Source organism: Heterocephalus glaber, unplaced genomic scaffold (assembly GCF_053883595.1).
Source record: "Heterocephalus glaber isolate CG9 unplaced genomic scaffold, H.glaber_assembly_v1.0 deba00000901, whole genome shotgun sequence".
NCBI classification, from domain to species: Eukaryota; Metazoa; Chordata; class Mammalia; order Rodentia; family Bathyergidae; genus Heterocephalus; species Heterocephalus glaber.
Window position 1 is genome coordinate 881432 of NW_028258171.1, and position 22463 is coordinate 903894.

At 34.4% G+C, this 22463-nt stretch overlaps 1 protein-coding gene across 1 annotated transcript; it reads left to right on the top strand.

Moving 5' to 3' along the window:
- The first annotated feature begins 16292 nt into the window (after window positions 1–16292).
- On the top strand, window positions 16293–16769 carry LOC101711750 (large ribosomal subunit protein uL24). The gene has a single exon (XM_004862743.3). It carries the CDS (start codon window positions 16308–16310, stop codon window positions 16743–16745), a length of 438 nt encoding a protein of 145 aa, XP_004862800.2. The 5' UTR covers window positions 16293–16307; the 3' UTR covers window positions 16746–16769.
- Window positions 16770–22463: the final 5694 nt, after the last annotated feature.

Sequence of the window (22463 nt, forward strand, 5' to 3'; positions counted from 1 at the left end):
TAGTTCTTCAATACTTCTTTGAGTTTTATATTCTACGACCTCCTCAGATATACAGCAATAATAATTGGACTTAGTTAAGCAACTAAAAAATGCATCCATATGGAAAAAATTTAAGTATTCATACAAATGATTTATTTGTAAAGAATTCCCAGGAGTCATCAAAGAGACCATTAAAAGTCAATGCACTTAAACTCCTAATAGAACCTTGTCCCTATCTAACATCAGAGGTTAATTTTTCTCAATTAAATAGCTTGGTTACTTATTTTCCAAAGCCTTCAGAAAAGAAGATATAAGTTATAATAAAAAATAACATATTTTTCATTTGCACAAGTATATTTAACTATATATGAATATGATTTACTAAAAAAAACACCCATAAATTCTTGTTGCAGGATTAAAAATCACTGCATCTCACACAGGTATCCCTACATACCCCTTACCTGACTTATTCCCTCTTTGTCCCTCATAATCCTACCATTGTCATAAACATCCTCCTGGCCTCTATATAGTTTTATAATTTTATTACATATTACCTTTGTCTGTTTGTGACCATTGTTTAAATTGAATCTTTACTGTACATATTTGTTTATAGCTTGCTCCTTGGCTTTGGAGATTTGTTTGTGTAGTGTATAAAGCTATAATCCATTCATTTTCACTACTGTTTCACTGTGTGAACATGTATTACTTTGTCTACCAAACTGTCAATGGCTGGATCCAGTTTGGAGCTGTTACATAAAGTCACTCCATGACTATGCTTCAGCCTGTATCTTCATGCACATACATGAAATATTATGCCAGGTGGATACTAGGAATGGAATTTCTGTTTTATAGGGTATTTGCATTTTTAACTGAGAGAATTCATTTCCAAAGTGGTTCACCAAAGTTTAGCAATAAGAAGAAAGTTCATGTCTGCAAACACTTGATTTAGTCAGACTTTTTGATTTTGTTGATCTTATCATTTTTTTTAATTCATTAAGTTTATTGGTACATTTCAGATATACAGTATGATGACATTCATCATTGGAAATTTCACCTTTACATGATGTATCTTGGTTCTTATTTTTACCCCATTTCCCTGTCCTCCCTTCAACCCCTCCACCCCTCCCTATTTACAAAGACTTTGTTTCCGTTTTTTTCCTTTTCTCATATTTATTCCTTTCCCTTACCCCTCCCACTTCCCCTCCTCCTTCACTTTTGGACCTTTTCTTCCTATTTTACATTATCTATTGTACATTTTTATCCTCATTTACACTTTCAGTTTCTCACACCATAGAAACAATTTGGTATTTACACGTGTGTCCTATTTATTTCACTTAAGAGTATGACCTCAATGTGCATCCACTTAGCTATAAAAGTCTCTAGTTTCTCATTCTTTATGGCTGAGTAATACTCCATTTTATAAAAAAAAAACACCCACATCTTTGTCCAGTCACCAGATGATGGGCAATTCAGCTGTTTTCCCCCCAAAAATGGCTGTGCCACAATAAATATGGGTGTGCATATATTGCTGTGGTATGATGCTTTTAATTCTTTGGGGAAGATACCCAGCAGAGGAATATCTGGGTCAAATGGGACCTGTAATCCTAGTTTTTTGAGGTATCTCCATATTGATTTCTACAGTGGTTACAACAGTCTGCACTTCCCCCAATAGTGGAGAAGGGTTCCTTTTCCCCCTATAACCCCACCAGCATTTATTATTGGTTGATTTCTTGATAGCAGCCATTCTTTCTGGAGTGAGGTGAAATCCCAGTGTTGTTTTCATTTGCATCTCCCAAATGACCAGTGATGTTGAATATTTTTTATATGTTTATTTGCTGTTTCTACTTCTTTGTCTAAGAAATGTCTGTTCATTTCAGAGGCCCATTTTCAGATTGGCTCTTTAAATTTGGGAGGTCTGATTGACCCCAATAACTCACCACCTGCTGCAGTCTGTTGCATCTTTATTGAGGTGACTCTGCTTTCCCAGTGGGCTTCAATTCTCAACAAGTCTTAGAGAAGCCTTCTCTCTACTGTTTCACCACTGCACCAATTCCTGGGCTCAGAATGATGGCCTTTGGGATCCCTGTGCTATGCCTCTGTCCTGAAGGGCCTGTCACTGGGGCCTGCATACACTTACAGATGGTATCTGGGTGGGCCTCTCACTGGTGCCTGTGTGCCTGTGCAGCTGTTGTCTGGGCAGGTTTCTCTAATCTTATCATTATAAAATCCAATCTTTGTTTTTAATTTATATTTTCTTCATGAATAAGAAATTGCCACCTTTCAATATATTTGTTGGCCATTGAATTTATTGCTTTTTCAGGTAACTGTCATGAGTTCTGCTGTTTTTATTGGGGTTGTCTTTTTATTCACATTTATTATTTGAAAATATTTTTCCACTCTGTGCTTTGCATTTTCACTTTCCTTACAATATCTCTTGATAAATCGAAGTTTATTTTAATGTAGTTGGCTAAAACAATTATATTGCCTACAGTTTCTGAATTTTGCGGATTAACATTTCTTACCCCAATGTTTTTAAATTTTATCTTATATTTTTTCTAAGAGTTTTGCCATTCCTTTAAGTTTTAAATATATATACTGATCTCATTTTTCTATATGTGTGTAAGGCATTAAGAAGGAGATAGGGCTTCACTTTCTTCTTCCTCCATCCCTACCTCAAATGGATAACCAATTGTCCTAGAACAATTTATAGGAAAATCTGTCCACTATCCAGTGATCTGAAATGTAATCTCATTCATATTTCAGTTATCAATATATGTCTGAATTTAATTCTGGACTCTATTTTAATATCCTTTTGTCTATTGTCTACCCTAATACTAAAACTTTATTATGTTAAATACCATAGCTTTATAGTCAGACTCCATATGTGGGAGAATATCTTCTCTATCATTCTTCTGCAAGACTATTTTGGCTTTTTTAACCTTTACTCATTCATATGAATATTACAATCAGTTTTTTAAATTCCCTAAACACCTATTGGAATTAACATTTTCATAATGTTGACTTTTCAAGTCCAAGGACTTAGTATATTACTTTATTTATTTAGGCTTCCCTTGCTGTTTTTCAATAAGTTTTTGTAAAATAGTTTTGGAGCCTTACAATTCTTATTTCCAGGGTTTTGATATTTCTATGTTATATTCAAATTTTATTTTCTATTTGATTCTGACACTAAGAAATGCAATAATTGATTGTTGCATATTGACCTTGTACTATTAATAATAATTTATTATAGGTTATTTTTAATATTCTATGTACACAATCACACTATCTATAAATAGCCTTAGTTTTCCTATATCTATTGAGTAGATCACATCAGTTTTTAAAACTTGTAAATATTGTGGACTGTTTCAACTAATTTTATGGTATTGAGATAGTCTTGTATTCTTGACATAAGTACCAGTTATTCATTATGTATAATTATACATTACAATTTGATTGTAATATTTTGTTTGGATGTAGCATCTATTTGCATGAGTAAGTCACTTGTAACTTTCATTTCTGTCGTTGCTTTTGTCAGGTTTTGATAGCAGTGTTAAACATGCCTTGTAAAATAAATTAAGGCATCTACTTTCCCATTTTTTTTCTTTTCACGTGAAAATTTTACGTAAAATTGCAATTATTTTTGTAAAAACTCACTAGAAAACCCACATAAACTTACATACACTTTATTTTGTGGACAATCTTTCAATTATGTTTTCAATTTTTCTAATCTTTAAAGAAACAACCATGCTTTCTAGTTTTCAAGTATTTTAGTTTGGAAATTTTTACTTATCTAAATTTCAAAATTTATTTACACAGTTGTCTATTTCTTAAATAATGTTTAACAGTCCTTTGAAAAATATTCTCCTTCAATATCTATCAATTTCATTAGTAGTTGCATGATATCAACTTTCATTTTTGTCCTTATGTATGTAGTTGTTTTTCTATTATTTTCTGTCCGTCAACATTTTGGTGCAGTTTGTTCTTTTTCTTGCTTCTTGAGAATCATTTAAATAACCAATTTGTTATGGCTCATATCTAGATGTCCCCTCAAAGCTCCATACGGTTATGGGTGGGGAGTTTTGAAGGTAGCTGGATTAGGGTATGTGAATGTGAATTAATGATGTGATACTGAGATTACGGCTGTGATGGTGGGATTAAAGGTACTCCACCCTATGTGTGGGTGGCCCCAATCAGCAGGGTTACACCCTGGGTGGAATACAAAGGGACAGAAAGAAGGCAAGGTTTCTGCTGCTGGCTCTTGCTGCTGGCTTCTTTGGTGTTTCCTTCCTACTTGTCATGGACTGTTTCTCCTCTGTGATGCCCCTCCCCATGCCATTCTGCCTTGGAGCCAGCTGATGATGGACTGAAACCTCTACAAACTCTGAGCCAAAATAATCTTACCTCTCTTAACTTTGGGTGTTGTCTCACCAAAGAGAAAAGTAACTAAACATTACTTTTAGTCTTTTATAATATATATATTTAAAGCTATAACTTTTCTTCTAAATACTGATTTCTGGAAGATAATTTGGGTAGTATCTTCAAGTGTTTTCTTGTTTTCTGTGTGATTACTGATTTCTACCATGAGTTATTAGAAGAATTTTTCCCAGCTTCCAAACTTACAATGCTTTTCTGATTCTTATTATTTTTTCTAACTTAATTGCATCTCTGTCCAAGAAAGAGGGTGATATCTACCAATTCTTTAAAATTTTTAAACACTTCTTTTATTGCCTAGTAAGTGACCACTTGTTTCTAAATATTTCTCATGTAATTGGGAAGAATGTATAATTTTTTTCATAATTCTAAAGTGCTTTTATTCATACATGTCTATTAGGTCCATGTTTATTAATTGTATTGTTGAAATCACCAATATCCACACATATCTATTGACTGCTTATTATCTCATTGTCTGAGAGAGATGTATTGAATTTTATCCTTCTCTTAGAAACAGTAGTACAGAATATGCAAATTTTAAATAGTATATTTCTGATGTTTTTATATCTTTGTAATTATGAAGTGATCCTACACATTGAGCATCTCGAATTCAAAAATATAAAATCTGAAATGCTCCAAAAGCAGGCACTGACATGATGCCAAGATGGAAAATTCCACATCTGATCTCATGTGACAGACTGTAATCAAAATACAGGTACACAAAAATATATTATACAATTAACTTCAGGCTATGTGTATAAAGTATATGAAACTTACATGAATTTTGTGTTTAGACTTGGGTCTTGTACTAGGATTTCTGATTAAATATATGTAAATATTCCAAAATCTGAAAATAAATTAAACTACTTCTGGTCCTAAGCATTTTGGATAAGGGATACTCAACCTATAGTACTTTGTTGCCAAATAATCTAGTTTAGCAAAAGCAGTTCTAGACAACAGAGACATGGCATGGGATATCACAATCCCCAACTTGAAACTATTCTACAAAGCCACTGTGATAAAAAACAAACAAACAAACAAAACAAAACATGGTACTGGCAAAGAAACAGACCTGAGGACCAGTGGAACAGATTAGAAGATGCAGAAACAACTCCAGACACACTCAGCCACCTCATCTTTAACAAAGGAGCCAACCATCCTCATTGAAGAAAAGATACCCTCTTTAATAAATGGTGTTGGAAAAACTGGATTTCAACTTGCCAAAGATTAAAACTTGAACCCTATCTTTCACCATGCACTAAACTAAAATCCAAGTGGACTAAAGATCTAAATATTAATACAGAAACACTAAACTTGCTGGAAGATAAGTTAGGTAGAACTCTTGAAGACATTGGCAGAGGAAAAGACTTTATGAACAAATTCTCAGTAGCATGGGAACTAGCACAAAGAATCAACAACTTGGATCTCATCTTTTTAAGAAGCTTTTGGACTGCAAGGGAAATCACCAACAGACCTAAGGGACAACCTAGGAAAAATTTTTTACCAGCTGTTCCTCAGACAAAGGTCTACTATCTAGACTATATAAGAACTCAAAAATATCAGACCCCTGCAAATATAAAGACCCAATTCAAAACTGGGCATCTGAAATGACAAAGAAGTAAAAGCAGCAAATAAACATACGAAAAAATGTTCAGCATCACTGGTCATTGGAGAGATGCAGATGAAAAAACACTGAGATTCTACCTCACCCCAGAAAGAATGGCTGCTATCAATAAATCGACCAATAACAAATGCTGGTGGGGGTGTGGGGAGAAAGGAACACTTCTTCATTGTTGATGGGAGTGTAGACTGGTGCAACCACTGTGGAAATCAGGATGGAGATACCTCAAAGAACTAGGACTGGAAGTCCCATCTGACCCAGGTATTCCCCTGCTGGGTATCTTCCCAAAAGAATTAAAAGAATCATACCACAGCGATATATGCTCACCCATGTTTATACCGCCGCAGTTTATAATAGCTAAAACTTGGAAACAGCCCAACTGCCCATCAACTGGAGACTGGATAAAGAAGATGTAGTTTTTTTTATAAAATGGAGTACTACTCAACCATAAAGAATGAGAAACTAAAGGCATTTAAAGCTAAGTGGATCCACATTGAGGCCATACTCTTAGGTGAAATAAATAGGACACACATGTGTAAATACTGAATAGTTTATCTGGTGTGAAAAACTAAAAGTGTAAATAAGCATCAAAATGTATAATTGATATTGTGAAATAGGAAGAAAAGATCTAAAGGAGTAAGGGAACTGAGAGGAGTAGGGGAAAGGAAAGAAGGAAAAAGAAAAAATATGAGAAAAGGAAAAAAATTGAAACAAAGTCTTTGTAAATAGGGAGGGGTAGAGGGGGTGGAGAGAGGACAGGGAATGGGGAAAAAATAAGAACCAAGAAACATCATGTAACGGTACAATATCTCAATGATGAATGTAACTGTATTATATACCTGAAATATACCAATAAACTTAATGAAAAAAATCTAGTTTGTCCCATGAATATAACTTAACAAACTTTGTGTTATTTATAATTAGTCTGACTTCATTTTTCATGCCTTTATTTTCAATTTCTCTGTTTTGTTATGATTTTAACCATGTCTTGCAAAGAAAATATATTTAAGTTTTTGACTTAACAATGTTTTAATTGGATTACTTAGTTCTTGGTTTTTTTCTTTGTCTTTCTTCATTCATCTGAATTTTATAATTAACTTGTGAAACAATGCACACACACACACACACTTGTTGGGATTGATATTTTAATTTGATGGTGAGTTTTCTAATCCATGGACTTGGTAAATTGCTCCATTTATTTAGTTTCCCTTGATCTTTCTCAAAAATTTTTAAATTGAATTATTTAGTCCATTCATATTTAATGTAGTATTACTAGCATATTGGCATCAAATCTATCATCAACATGTGATGTTATTGGAGGCAGTGGAAATTTTAAGAGTTGGGGTCTAGTGGGAGGTTTTAGATCATGATAGCATATATGGAGGTGTGCACTCAAAGGAGGTATCAACATCCTGGTCTCTTGCTCTTTCACTTTTTGGCCACCACAAGGTGAACAGATTTCTCCACAAAGTTCTCCCCTGATGATGCACTGTCTCACCATGGGACCAAAAGCAACAAAGCTAACTTATTATGGACTAAAATCTCCAAAACTGTGAGCCAAAAATAAACCTTTCCTTTTTTTCAATTGATTGTCTCAGCTATTTTGTTATAGTAACAGAAAGTTGACAAACATGAGCAGTATCATTGTTTAATACTTATTAACATAGCCTGTAAATTTGTTATTACCATTTTTACTTGACACATCCAAAAACATTTTGAATGATATAGATATATATGAACTGATCATTGGACTTTCAGATTTCACAAACAGAAACTCATTTTTTCCCTAAGTTATTGAATTTATTTTTAATAGAAGATTTCCATGTTAATTCTAGTATTTCCTTGTTAACAGTAATAAATGATTAACTATTTTTCTGTTTTAAAATGAAATAAACTACAATTAGCTGAGACCAAATTTTGTCAATGACAGAGAGAGAGAAAAATCATATATGATGATATTTTTATGTAGATAATAACATTCAGTTGAATAATTTGTCATACTAGTTTGGAAAAGCTTTTTGACCTAAAAGAGGTCTTACGACTCTGGAAAGATAATTTTTTCCACACACACACACATAGGAAGAAGGCCAGTACAACCTAGAATAATGACAACTGTTAATTTACCTGAGGATGAAAGAAAGCCATCATGGATGTGAGTTGTAGTTTTTATTCAATTTCTTATTGGTATATAATCAGGACAGCAATAGATGAGTGCTTCCAAAACAACTAAAATGAAAATAATTAAAGGCACAAGTTTGGCTCAAGGCAAGAATACCGACCTATTTACCTACTATCCAACTTTCTACCTGGAGCCCTATTGTAGTTTTCTAATGATACCTAGTGACCTTAAAATGTTAATGTAGCTTCCAAAAATACCTAACTTTCCAAAGTTGATAATCTGATTCAGTAAATCTTACAAAATGAGTGTATGAAACACTTTTTTATGAGCTATGCACACAAACCAATGTAGTCAAATTATCCTGAATAATTGTTGGTCAATTAAAAGTATAGCATATTAATGCCTTATCTCAAAGCTAAAAGTCAATAAAAAATTTACTTAGAAAATATTTTCATTGCTGCACAAGCTCAAGGACCTGAGTTCGATCCCTGGTACCAAAAAACAAAAAGTATTTTTATTATAAAATTGAAATATATTGATCTCCTTTGGCATAATACATTTAATATTAAAATTTCTATATTGAAATAACATTTTCATTTCACACAAAAGCATAAAATTAATTTTTGTCTGACTACTATTGACATATTTTTAAAGATACCAAGAAGTGTTGAGCAAGAATTGCATTAAACATATGACTCCTATTCATTTTTCTTTAGATATTTGCATATAAACAGTTAAATTATTTGATAACCTCTTACAGGGTTTCCTACTTCCTCACTACAAACTCCTATGGTAGATTATACTTCATTTAGTTCACTTTTCATTTATAGCTTGATTTAATGAAATCTCAGAAAGGGCAGCTAGTTTTCTATAGCAATCCAGATGAAAATGGTAGTATAATTATTACTACTTTCAAATTTGTTCTGGCTTCCACTTTCTTCACCTTCATAATTTGGTACTTTCAAATGAAAATTTAATTATGCATAAAATTAATAAAGGGAAACTTATATTGCCATTATATGACAATTAGTTGGTGATAAATAGGTTGGATCCTTGATGGATTTTTTAACAAGAAAAATAATTAAATGGGCCATATGATCATTATTGAGGAGGAGTTATTGAAGTATTGCCTCTTACATAAAAGAATTTCATTCAGCTATTTAGAAATGGAAAATAGAGTTATGTAAAGGGAGTTGGGTCCCTAGGCTTTATGTAACCAAGGTGCAGTGAAATAACTCTTGTCCCTACATTCATAGTTGAATATTTATATTTTATTCAAACTGAAGGGGTAAATTTTAGATTTCCTATAATTGTTTTTCTATGCATACAATAGGAAACTTTTTAAAAAACACAATTTTGGAGGATCCTATTTTAATTTTTAAACATTTGGCCATATGTGAAGCCCATGAATTACCCACTCTGTCTTAACATCTTTAAAGAAAATGGTACTTGAAAAATTCAATATTAAATCAGACTTTCACCACTTGTTTCAAATGTTGGTATCTAATTCAAGCTGTCACTCACTTTTCATTTGAGTACTGAATTTACTGAGCACTTACTAAATACTAGACATACATTGTAAGTTTAGATTTATTTATTTCATTTTGTTTAAGTAAGAATGAACCTGATAGCTAGGAAGTTTTTTTTCAGTGTTAACAAAACACAGAAAATCTCAGCCTGTCTGTGACAACATGAAAATTTGAAAGCACAATTGGCATTTATTTTTTTACTGGGAGGAAAATATTAAAGAGTTCCAAGGATTTTCCTTTCCCCTTTTTGAATTATGTCAAAGAAAGAATATCTCAATGAAAAAGTGTCTACAATATTTATAGAGAGAAATAAAAGTATTTGGTAAAAAAAAATCCCCAGTGGATAAGAGACTGGGCAGAAACTGCTTCCTGCAAATCATTAATTCCAAAGTTGCTGCCTCTGCTGGATGGTTTTGTATTGTGTCTTCGCCCACTAATCTGGATGCTCATTTCAGGCCTTTTCAGCAGCATTGCAGACTTAAACAAAAGAGAAAGGCTTGGTTCCCACAGTTGCTGCTACAGTAGACCTGAAAGTGTCATCTAAACAGCCTTCCTCCAGTCTATCTCTCAGTCTCAGTCACGTTTACCATGCCTCTTTCAAAGGAGCTCACCTTGCCTACTCTGCCTCGCACACAGCTCTGGAAATTGTTATTAACCTAATTTTATTTGAATGAAAATTTTGACCAGGCAGAAGCATGAGATGTTGACTTTCTAACACATTTTTCCAGAAAGTTCTAAGTCTTTCTCCCCATCCCTAGCAAGAGTGGGGGCAGGGACCTAAGCACATATCACAGTAATTGGGTGACAGTCTCATATCATTTGTTTTATTCTATTTTCTATTGTTTCAGCTTTTCTGGCTGAGACAAGAGCTTAGTCACTTTACTTCACTAAGCCAGTATAGTATACATGGATAATTTTATCCCCCACACTCATTTAGTGCTCTGTATTTTTAATTTGATGTTTGGATTTCTTCAGTTCTTGTTTATAGATCTTTTACCAATATATGATTAGGAAATCTTTTTTTAAAGGCCAGAGAAATGAGTAAAGATATACATGCACATACTCACACTCACACTCATACACACATCATCCAGTATAATAGCAAAGAAAGCAAAAGAATCCCAGGAAAGAAAGAGAATATATCCATGCCTACTGAAGTTAAGATTTGTTCTTTTCTTGGGAGCTGAACTGGAGTAGCATAAAGATTTTGGAGAAAGAGGAGATCGAAACACATATATGTTTAATTGGTGTGTTCTTCATCAGCAATTTGTTGAGAATCAGCTGCACATACCTGAAGAAAACATTGCTGTGGGTCCATTTTATAATTTATGAATAGATGAGGTGATCTTTAAGATTTTTCCTAGCCTTTATAATAAAAACAATAACTTGTCATAGCAGTTATTATTCAGCAAGAAACTCCTCTGTACTCTGAAATAATTCTGCCGAGCAGCAATCATTATCCTGATTAACAAAAGAAGAGATTATGGCTTAGAGAAGTCTAGTGGTTATGAACAGTTTCAAATTTTATAGATAAAATACTTTAACAAAATACAAAAGTTAAAAGAAATGCATAACAACTAATAATTAGTAACACATGGATCACATCTTTATTGAAAATTTGTTGCCTAATTTTACCATAATAAGTGTTTATCTATGGGCCCATTATACAGCAAATGGTAAAGTAGTATGGGTTAGAGCACCAGATTGGGAGGAAGCTTTCAGGAATGTGAAGCAGATTATTCCACTCTAGAAGGCCCTCTTCATCACTTACAACTGCCCAGAGTTTTGAATGCAAAAAATAAAGTTGAGGTCTGTGGAATTCCAGACATAATATGAAAAAAGATAAAAATATCTTTAGATGTTTGGTATAGACTGAAAACTTCCAACAATGTCTAGACCAGTGATATTTTCGGTTTTTAATTCAATTAAATTAATTTATTTATGAAATTATTTACTTTTCAGTGGTGAGGATGAATGCTGGGGGTTGAACCTAAGGCCTCACATATGCTAAGCAAGCTCTCTACCACTGAGCTACATTCTCAGCTCTAGACCAGTGGTTTTTAACAGTTTGAGCATTGCCATTCCAGATGATGACAAAGGCACTTTCTTGCTCTGCTTTGGATTCCTAGGAGTGCAGGGTGACTGTCTTGCAGCTCCCTTCTTTGCTTGCTGTTTGTGGGATCTGTTCTGCAGCTTGCTTTTCTTTTCATCTCTCCTTCTATGACTGAGCCACATAAAAGGCAATATCATCTAGTGTTTTAGATATATTCCTCTATGTCCTTCCATTGGCAATTTTTAAAACTTTGAACTCTATTACAAGGACAACAGACCAAAGATGTCAACTAAAACACATCAAAACACCAAGTAGCCAAGGAGAAAAAGAGAAAAGCACCTTCAAATGGGACTATGTGATTTGTGCATTACAAGGTAAAAATCAATCACAAAGCATTTTTTTAAGAAACTGTTAATATGAATCATGTATGAACCACAGTATTTAATCCCACTTTCTAAAAGTACTTACCGATAAATGCCACACCAAAAAGAGGAGACAAGCATAGCAGCACACTTAGCATATTCGGTGACCAGAGATCTTTTGTTTTAAACAATTCCTCTCTTTGACAAAATGATTTCCAATAATGAAGTGAAATAAATGTTAACGATAATGCTCGCATTGATCTCTTCTAAAAAAAAAACCCCACAATTTCCACATCTACATTAGTAACCAGAGGAAAGCTCTTATTCCAACACTGAAAAACAGATTTTTTTCAAGGTTTTACTTTAAGTAGATTAATAACCATTTATTTAACTTTGTGTTCACTTTTAGTGATGGACATCCCACAAAAACATATCTTAAATTATTGGAATGTTTTAATAGTTTCAATTCAACTCACCAAAAGGGAGATATTATAAACACTTTGTATGTGTGAGTTTCAGACACAGAATGTACCAAGCTTTCTTTCTGTGAGAGGTTTTATTGTACAATGGTCTATTTTGTCTGAAGAAAATATGAATTACTTACAGAAAGGTTTTTAAGAGCAAGCAGTGAGACTGTTAGGCCTGTCAACTTGATTAGCTTGAGAGCTATCTAAAGGATTGGTGTATCATACTTTGGGGTGCATGGGCTGGTCATGGAAACGTGCCCTTGGGTGTATAGTTAGTCCCTGAGCTCTGCTTCTCTGGCACTCTTACCAACCCACTCTGTTTCCTGGCTGCCATGAACTAAGCCCCTTCGCTCTGCTCTGCTTTTCTGCTATTATGTTCCCACCTTGATGCCAGATGAATTTGGATTGGATTCTCTGAAACCCCAAACAGAACAACCTCTCCTCCTTTAAGTTGTGGGTGTCAGGCATTTTGTCCAGCAACGTGAAAGCTGACTAATACATTCAATTTAAGGAATATTGAGTTTAAGGACAACAGGGTATTTTTCCCTCTAGTGCTCCTCAGAGCCTTCAATGTACTAATTGCATTCAGGAAGGAGACTTGGTATGACTCGTTTTCAAACTCTAGAGAATTCCTTTTCTCGCAGAGTGTTTTTTGGAACTTAGTGCTTCATACAACCCAAGTTAAAACCCCTTCTCTGTCTATCCCTTTACTAGGTCTCAGATGGACCCCAGAGGAGAATTGCATGCTTCTTCCACTAAGATCTCTCTGCCTCCTCTCCGCCCATCAGATTCCAAATGTTCTGCTTGGAACACATTTTCCTGCTACTACCAAAGGAGGTTACCAGATATAATCTATCCAGCTAGATCAGATGGACTAGAATATTCCCTGAGGTAATGTGATGTCACAGGAAGAACATGAGCTTCAACATATGAATGCTCTCATTGCTGCTTGTTACATCATGGATGTGTGGTACTTGTCGGTTTGACAACTTTCCCAATTATCTATCTGAGAAGTAAAAATTCTTTCATATTGAGTTTGCTTTAAACAGAGTACATATAAGTATAATTCTAGCACCTTACTAAATGCTATTTACTATTCAGTGAATATAATGTAATGAGCATAGAATCCTTTTTAGATAAAAATGGTAAAATGATTTGGTATTAAGACAGTCTCATCTATGAGGTAAAATCAATCAGTGGACATGCATTAGCCAATAATACCCATGGAATCTGTCAGTGCTAGCTAAAAAGAATGCCTTGCATGAGAGACTTTGAATTAATAGATGACAGTTTCATTTAGACCTTGCTATGGTTTAAATGTGATCCCACAAGTTCATGTGTTGGAAATTTAATCCCAAATCCAATAATCTTAAGAGACAGAAACTGTAGAAGGTTGAAGAGGTTTTGAGGGCTCGGACTTCACAAATGGATTGATTTGGTTATTGTGGGAGTGGGTCAGTTATCAGAGTGTGTTCCTCATAAAAAGAATTTAGATACCTTCCACCCACTTCTCTCCACTCCTCCCTTCCCCACTCCTCCCCCCTCTCATCTCTATCTTTATTTCTTTGCCATTCTTTCTCTTTCTCTGTCTCTCAAGTGCATACAAATGCATGAATATAGACTCTTTTGCTCTTCTATCTTCCAATGTAAGAAAACCCTCGTCTATCTTCTAATGCAGAACTGTAAGAAATATATCCCTTTATAAATAATTCAGTCTTACGTGTTTTCTTGTAGCAGAACAAAACAGACTAGGATAGACCACATTTTTGTTGCATTGTACAATTTTACAAAGTTAATTTGAAGTTATTTCATTTAAAAATAGTGCTATTTTTTGAGACAACATTTCATTAATTAGTTAAGGCTGCCCTTCAGTTCACTATGTAGCCCAGTCTGGCCTCAAACTCATGGCAATCCTCCTGCCTCAGCCTCCCAAATACTGAGATTACAGCACACACTAACCACACCTGAAAAAAAATCATGCTATTTAAATATTATGACTGATTTACTTTGATGCAAGACCATTGTGTTTCCAGCTTCTACTCAAAATCTAAGCTAAGGCATATTGATGTTCCAAATTTTAAGATGTAGCCTTATAATAACTACTATGAAATATGGGATGAGAAGAGTAGGGAGAGAAGAAATTTACATTTATTGTGTATCTCCTAAGTACAAGGAGCATGTATGTTCTCTCATTTAACCCTAACCCTCAGACATATGGAGGTTTTTTATTATCTCAATTTTACAATATACTTGGGCTCACATATATTAAATAAAATCGCACATATGATACATAGCTATTAAGGCTCAGCAGAGTTAGGATTGTAACCACAAATCTATAAGGCTCCAAAATTTGTATCTTTTTCATAGTTAAGTGGTTGTGAGGTAAGAATAAGTTTTTATTTAACAGGCTGTTTATCACATAATTTTAAATATAATAATGTTTCCAGGGGTATTTAAAACAAATCAATTGGTAAGAATGTAATTTTTCATATGATCCTTAAATGAAACTTTCTCACACTAAACAAGATAACTTGGATTCTTCTTAAGTATGTGGTAAGTATTTTGTGGGTCAACTTGTCTGAGCCATTGAGCGGCTAGACATTAGGGCCATCATTATTCCGGCTGTGTCTGTACCGTGTTTCTGAAAAATAAGAACATCAGAATCAATAGACTGAGCAAAAAAGATTACTTTCTCTGATTCAGGTGAATCTCACCCAATTAATTGAAATTCTGAATGGAACAAAAGTAAAGGAGAATTTATTTCTTCCGCCTCTATTTTGTGCTGGGATAGTCTTTTATTGCTCTGGTCTCAAACTTAAACATGGCTCCTCTTTTTTTCTGATCCTGCCAATATTTGGACTGCAACTTAGACCATTGATTGTCTTGATTCTAATCCTTTAGACTCACACAGAAATCGTACCATGGGTTCACCTGGCATCCAACTGGCCAATTTCAGATCTTGAGATTTTTCAGCCTGTATATCAGAGTGAGCCAATTAATTGCTTTCCATAAATCTCTCTTTCTATAGATGTGTACATATTAATGCTTCTATTTCTCTGGATAACACTGACTAATACATTAAGTAAGGCACTACCGATAAGAAATATAAATGAATGAGTGTTGTGGTAAGCCACTTAGAGTTATTACTATGTGACTATCCACTACGATGTGCATCATATTATGTGTCATATTATGTCATATTGTGATTTTTATTTGATTTCCTGTCAGGGGAAATACTAGTTTCCAGATTTTTCCAAGTCCTATCACTCATTCAGATATATGTTGGGAGCAGAATCACAAAGAATTTGCATTCCCTGAAAAGATATGTCTGCCCTTCATCCAGAACTTGAAGTGTTCTTAAAGTACTGGTTCTAGACTTTTGAAATCCCAATCTCTGGAAAGTTTCCCCATGGATGCTCACACCCTCTACCTATCTTCCTTCACAGCCCAAAACACATGCATACTCACATACTCTTGCATCAATTTCAGTTATAAAACCATTATTTATAGTCTCTAAGTCTCTATGTTTTATCCAGAAAATAGTTGGAAGATGCTTCTGGAGTTGGAGGAAAGGAGATCAAGAGCTCTGTGCTTATGGATGATGTTAGAAACAATAAAGAAGTGAATAACAACCAAGGGATGACTTGAAGTTTACTGGAGTGAAAATTTTCTATCATGCATTCATCCTTCATTCAACAAATTTATGAAGCAGGCAGCGGGTAAGGATTCGGCGGTGGCGAACCAAAATGAAGTTCAATCCTTTTGTGACTTCGGACAACAGCAAGAACTGTAAAAGACAGTTCAGTGCACCTTCCCACATTCACAGGAAGATTGTATTTTCCCCTCTTTCCAAAGAGCTGAGACAGAAATACAATGTTCGATCTATGCCCGTCCGAAAGGATGATGAGGTTCAGGTTGTGCGAGGACACTATAAAGGTCAGCAGATTGGCAAAGTAGTCCAGGTTTACAGGAAGAAATATGTCATCTACACTGAACGGGTGCAACGGGAAAAGGCAAATGGCACAACTGTCCATGTGGGCATTCACCGCAGCAAGGCGGTTATCACCAGGCTAAAACCGGACAAAGACCGCAAAAAGATCCTGGAATGGAAAGCCAAATCTCGCCAAGTAAGAAAGGAAAAGGGCAAATATAAGGAAGAAACAATTGAGAAGATGCAGGAATAAAGTCCTCTTATATAACTTTAATTAAAATTGCTAAAATGAAAAAAACCCAAATTTATAAAGCATTAAATATGTGTAAAACGTTTTGAAATGCACAGATAAATCAAACATGAATTTTGCCCTCGTGACTTTACAATCTATAAAGAAAAAGACTATACATACACATTAAGTAAAGATAATAGTTGTTATGGCAGAGGTTTGGGTAAAATGATATAGGATTGGGAGAGGATATTGCAATCTGAGATGAGGAAGATCTTTGTGGAAGTGATAACACGAGAAGATGATGTTGAAGGATGAGTGGACCTTGGTGATTGGGCATGTAAAGTAAGTGTTCCAAGAAGAGAGAACAGGGAAGACAAAGTAACAGAGGGGAGAAGTGTGGACAAATGTATGAAAGCTTGGCTGGACTAGGAATCATGTATGACATATTTGGAGATTATTGTGGGGAGCCTGGGTAATAAGAAGTTACAGCTAGATTGGAGGAAATATCTCTGGCATCCTACTGCATGATAGAATGCCTAGGATTGTCAATACTGTATTGAGTATTTCAAAATTGCTAGAAGAGTGGACTTTAAATGTTCTTACCACAAAGAAATGATAAATGTATGAGGTTATAGAAATACTAAATAGTTTGATTATTACACAATGTATACATGAATTGGTACATCACATTGACCCATAAATATGGATCAATTAAAAAGAGCATAAAGAAAGAAAGAAAATAAAAATAAAATAAAATAAAATATTTTCCCCTCTTTGGTTATCATGAGCCTTAGGGAAATTTAGAGCAGAAAGACTACTTGAGGAGACATATCCTTTCCAAGGAGTAATAGGACAGTGATGAAGGCAGGATTGAAGAGAGACTGGAGCTGAGAGAAATCAGCAGGGAAGGTCACCTGATAGCCAAATTGGAATTAAAATGAAAAGAATGGATTACAGGAGTTTGTTGTTTTCACAATGAGCTTCTAACAGTTGCCGTGAAATAAACTTTGGCTAACCCGTTGTCAAAACTATCAATGGGCCACATCTGCAATTACCTGCTCATGGGTGGATGAGGTTTCTGAGGACTTGTTAGTAGCTAACAACTGAAAGCATGAAAGCAACTAAAATATATAAATAGGAAGACTGAAATTTACAGACATAAAACAAAATTGGACATAGGAACTCATTTAATACTCCAGGAGAGTTCTGATTCAGAAACTTGTAGTCTTGAGAATAAAAGAAATAAGCACCAACTATCAGAAGTAAGGTACACATACTGTGTATTGTGTGGATGGAAGCATTAGAAGGCAAAATTGTGCTGTCCATATTATTTTTGATTCCCCCACATTATGGGCACTCAGAACATACTTAAGCAATGCACAGAAACTGCCCACAGTGACTGGGCCCAACTGCTCTGTTTGAGTGTCCTTTCCCTCTGGCTGATTTGTGATTTCAATATCTCATATATTTTATGTTTTCTGATTGAAGGTGACGAAAGTGTCAGTTATTTTTAGCTTGTTACATAAAGCACTTGTTAATGATGAGTTATACAGGTTTAAATTTCTATAATATTTATTCGTACTTTTCTGCCCTGGCCTTCAGATGGCATTTCCCTTTCTTTCATTGTATTTTTAAATCTCAGAAAAATATATTTTTCTGAGTTTAAGAACCTATTCTCAGTGACCTGAAAGTTTTATTGTATGAAATAAAAAGGAGATCCAAGAATTATGTACAAGAATAAAAAGGAATGTTTGTTTAGTGAATCAGAAACAAATTGAGGTAAACAGAGAACATGGAAAATAAATCAGCATTTTTCACAGCATGTACAATATTGCACACATTTCTGTCACTTTGAAAAATGGCTTTTAGAACATGCTAATAATGTTTCCAAATTGTTAAATTGATTGTAATTTAATGGGTAAGTAATACATTTTTTTCCTCATTTTTCAATACTTACTTGAAGCAAGAAAGAAAAGTAGAAACTTTGCAGACCAAAGCCTTGCTAGCATAAAGGAAATACTAGGAAAAAAGCATATTGTGTTAGCCTGCTCTTTACCAGTCTGACCTGGAAGGAACTGGTTTACAATTTCTTTGAATAAAAATTAAAAGTACATATACTCTTAATCATATGAAATGCTAAATCAAACATCTATGTGTAGTTATAACATACATATAATTTGTAGAGAAGAAAATTACTGTGTGGTTAGATTAAAATAGGAATGTAATCCTCTATATTTCATTAATTTTAATTTATAAATTTTCCATATTGAGAATCTCTGCAGTCAATGTTTCATACCAAAAACTGTCTGAATAGATCAGATATAGAGCTAATTTCTTAAATATCTGTGGTACTAAGGTACTAAGATAGGACAAAGATATAAAATAGGAAAATATTACTTAATTTCCATTTTATTCAAAATTTTCAGTTTTCTGTTATAAAATATATCAGTACAACAAATCAGTGGTATCACAGTTAAGGCATGCCATTTTTGTTCTCTCCTTTTACTTCTCTGATGAAAGTGTGAGAGCTCTTCTTGGAACTGTTGCTGCTATCTTGACTGGCTTAGACCGGACTTCATCTTCAAGACCCTCAAGGGCTTACATAAGCGCTTGTCTGTGGTCATTAAGAATTTGGGTACTCAGCTAAGTCCTCGTTTTTTGCCCCATTCACCTATACTTTTTGTGAGCATGTAGATGAACCACATTAAGTCCTTGCCAGTGATTTTTACTTTTACTCATCCAAACTCCAGTCACCCAAGACCACTTTTGCACATTGCCCTTTCCAAGTTGCTCCTAAGTCTTAAACACCTATAAGCTTGCCTCTCTCCACCTCATATCGTTCTTTTTCTTTATTGTTCTTACATTACACCTATTCCTTGACCTTATTGACACTGATTGTCTTATCACCCCATCTTTTCCTTACAGTTTTGGCTTCTTACCCACTTCACTTCTTGATGTGAAATAAAGTCAAGACTTCATCATGCATAACTTCAATATTTCACTGAAGAGGACTTCCAAATTTTTATTCTCTAGCATTTTATCAGATAATAGTATAGCCTTGCTTCAATTCAACCTTACATTTTTTCTACCCTTTTACCTGGACAGATGACCCCTGGAAAACAAGTCATACAAGAATGTGGATTAATTACATTAGAGAGCTATGGTCTGCAGCAGCAGTTCTGTCCTTAAACTCTCTTCAAAACTGTTTTCCCAGCTTGACTAAACTTAGAACAGCTATGATAAACCTATAACTGAAGAAAAAACCTAAATAAACTCTCTAGCTTCACTTGATCTTAGTTGACAAAAAAAAAAAATCACTAATTTTGGACATCACACAGCTCAACAATATATTATTTATGTCCCACTAGCTTCACTGTAGATGACATTTCTGACCAAAGCCACCTATTGGGTTAAAAACTGTACTCCAGAAAATGTTATCTCTCCCATCCTTCTTATCTTCCCTGGTTCTCCATTAAAAAGCAGGCTTTTGCTATTTTCTGTTCTCTGGGAGAAAGATGCCTTTTGTATACTAAGAATTAACTGCAGAATAAGCCATTCCTGCAACTAAAAAGACATGGATAATAAGACTTTTTAGTCAGTAACTTTTCTTTAGATTTATAGAACTCAGATCACTCTATGACCCACAGAGAGCAGCCCTTGGTTCAGAAGATCAGAATCACCTGAGCCAGCCAAGATGGCACACATCTGTAAACCCAGCATTCAGGATAGTGAGGCAGGAGGATTGCAGCAAGTTTGAGGACAACCTGAATCACATAGTGAGTTCAAGGTCAACTTGGACTACATAGTGAGACCCTATCTCAAAAAATAAACAAACAAACAAAATCAAATCACCTGAAATTTTGTAACTACCCAGGAATTTGTAACTATCCTGATACCTCTTATGGGATGCCCTTCCAGCATTCTGTGTAAGCCTTGCCTATACCCCTAATTAAGATGGCCTTTGTTGACTTTCTTCTTTGGTTTGCTAACTTTCCTGATAAATCTTTTTCCTTGTCCAAACAACTTGTCCTCAAGTCATTGGCTTTTTGGAATGGTGAGCAACACTTCATGGTTTCCAACCTTTGACTCTCTCTTCATGCTCCTGCACCACCACTTCTTTTAATTTCAGCAGAACCGATTGTTTCCAGATACATATTTTCACATAGAAAATAGCAGTCATCAAAGGAAAAAACAGAAACAAAGTCTTTGTAAATAGGAAAGGGTGGAGGGGGTGAAGGGAGGGCAGGGGAAGGGGGAAAAAATGAGAACCAAGATGGATCATGTAAAGGTACAAGATCCCAATGATAAATGTAACTTATTATATACCTAAAATGTACCAATAAACTTAATGAAAAAAATTAGCAGTCAGCAATAACAAACTGAGAGTTTGTCATTCCACTGACAAACATAGTTGGCAGTCCATATCTCTGGGCTGCATATTTGTAGATCCACTCAATCAACCACAGACAAAAATGTGCTTAGGACTAAGAAGTTTACATCTGTATCAGAAATAGCTTTTTCTTGTCAATATATTATAAACAATATAATATAAATACTATTAACTATTAGACTGTATTATGTATTCTCAGTTATCTATAGATGACAAAGTATATAGAGTGGTGTGTATAGGTTACATGCAAATACTATGCCAATTTATTTAAAAGTCTTGAGCATTCATAGATTTTTGTATATAAAGAGGTTTGAGAAACCAACCCCCCCAAAAATACTGAGGGACAACTCTATGTGCCTCTCTTCTGAGCTATACATTTATGTCAGTCTATTAGATGGCTCTTCTTTAATGCCCCCAAATGTACTTCCTAGTTCAAAATGAACCATCCTCTCTTTTCTCTAAATTGAATATTTTAATACTTTCTATAACTAGGTGACTAGTAAGCTAATAGACTGAATTATTGAACTTCTGTTTCTTATATATTGGCTTCAAAGGTGTAGCCATGCTTTTTCTTGGCCCATGCTTTTCCCTATTCTCTGAACTTGTTTTGTGTTTAGTTTCATTGTTCAATTTACAGTGACTCTCACTTAACCCAAGATTTTATCACTTATTGTACTATGTTATTGTCTAAATGGTTCATGTGTTTAAATCATGACTTCCTATTAAAGCACCAGACTCTTCGAATTTAGCAAGAATTAATTTGTATTTTCTGTAGAATTATGGATCTAGTAATGCTTAACGAAAATTCATTTTAAAAAGATATATTAGATTTGTTTTCTGCTGGGGATCAATCCCAGAGCCTCATGAATTCTATGCAAGTGCTCTATCACTGAGCTTCATCTCCAGCCCAATATGTATTTTATTGTATCAGATAAAAATTAAGTTATAATGGATCAAAGAACACAATGAATTTGGATAAAATAAATCTCTTGAAACTTAAAATCTGACACACAATATTGTTTTATAATATATGGACCGAAATTCATATAGTCATTTGTAAGTTCTTTATTTTTTAAACAAAAATAAATATAGAGCTTAGCAAGTAAGCACAGTATTCTAGAGATAAAAAGACTGAGCAGAGCAAGGCAGAGCAGAATATAGAGGAGCATAGCAGAGGAGAAACAATCCATGGGAAGGCAAGCAGAAGGCAACAAGCAGCAAGCCTCCTTTTTCCTTTTTATTCTATTCAGGCTACAAGCCTTCACCCAGGGTGGGCCTTTCCATTATCCATGCCCAGGGGTATGCTAAACCAAACAGTGATTTAATCTGGTTATCACATCAATAATCCT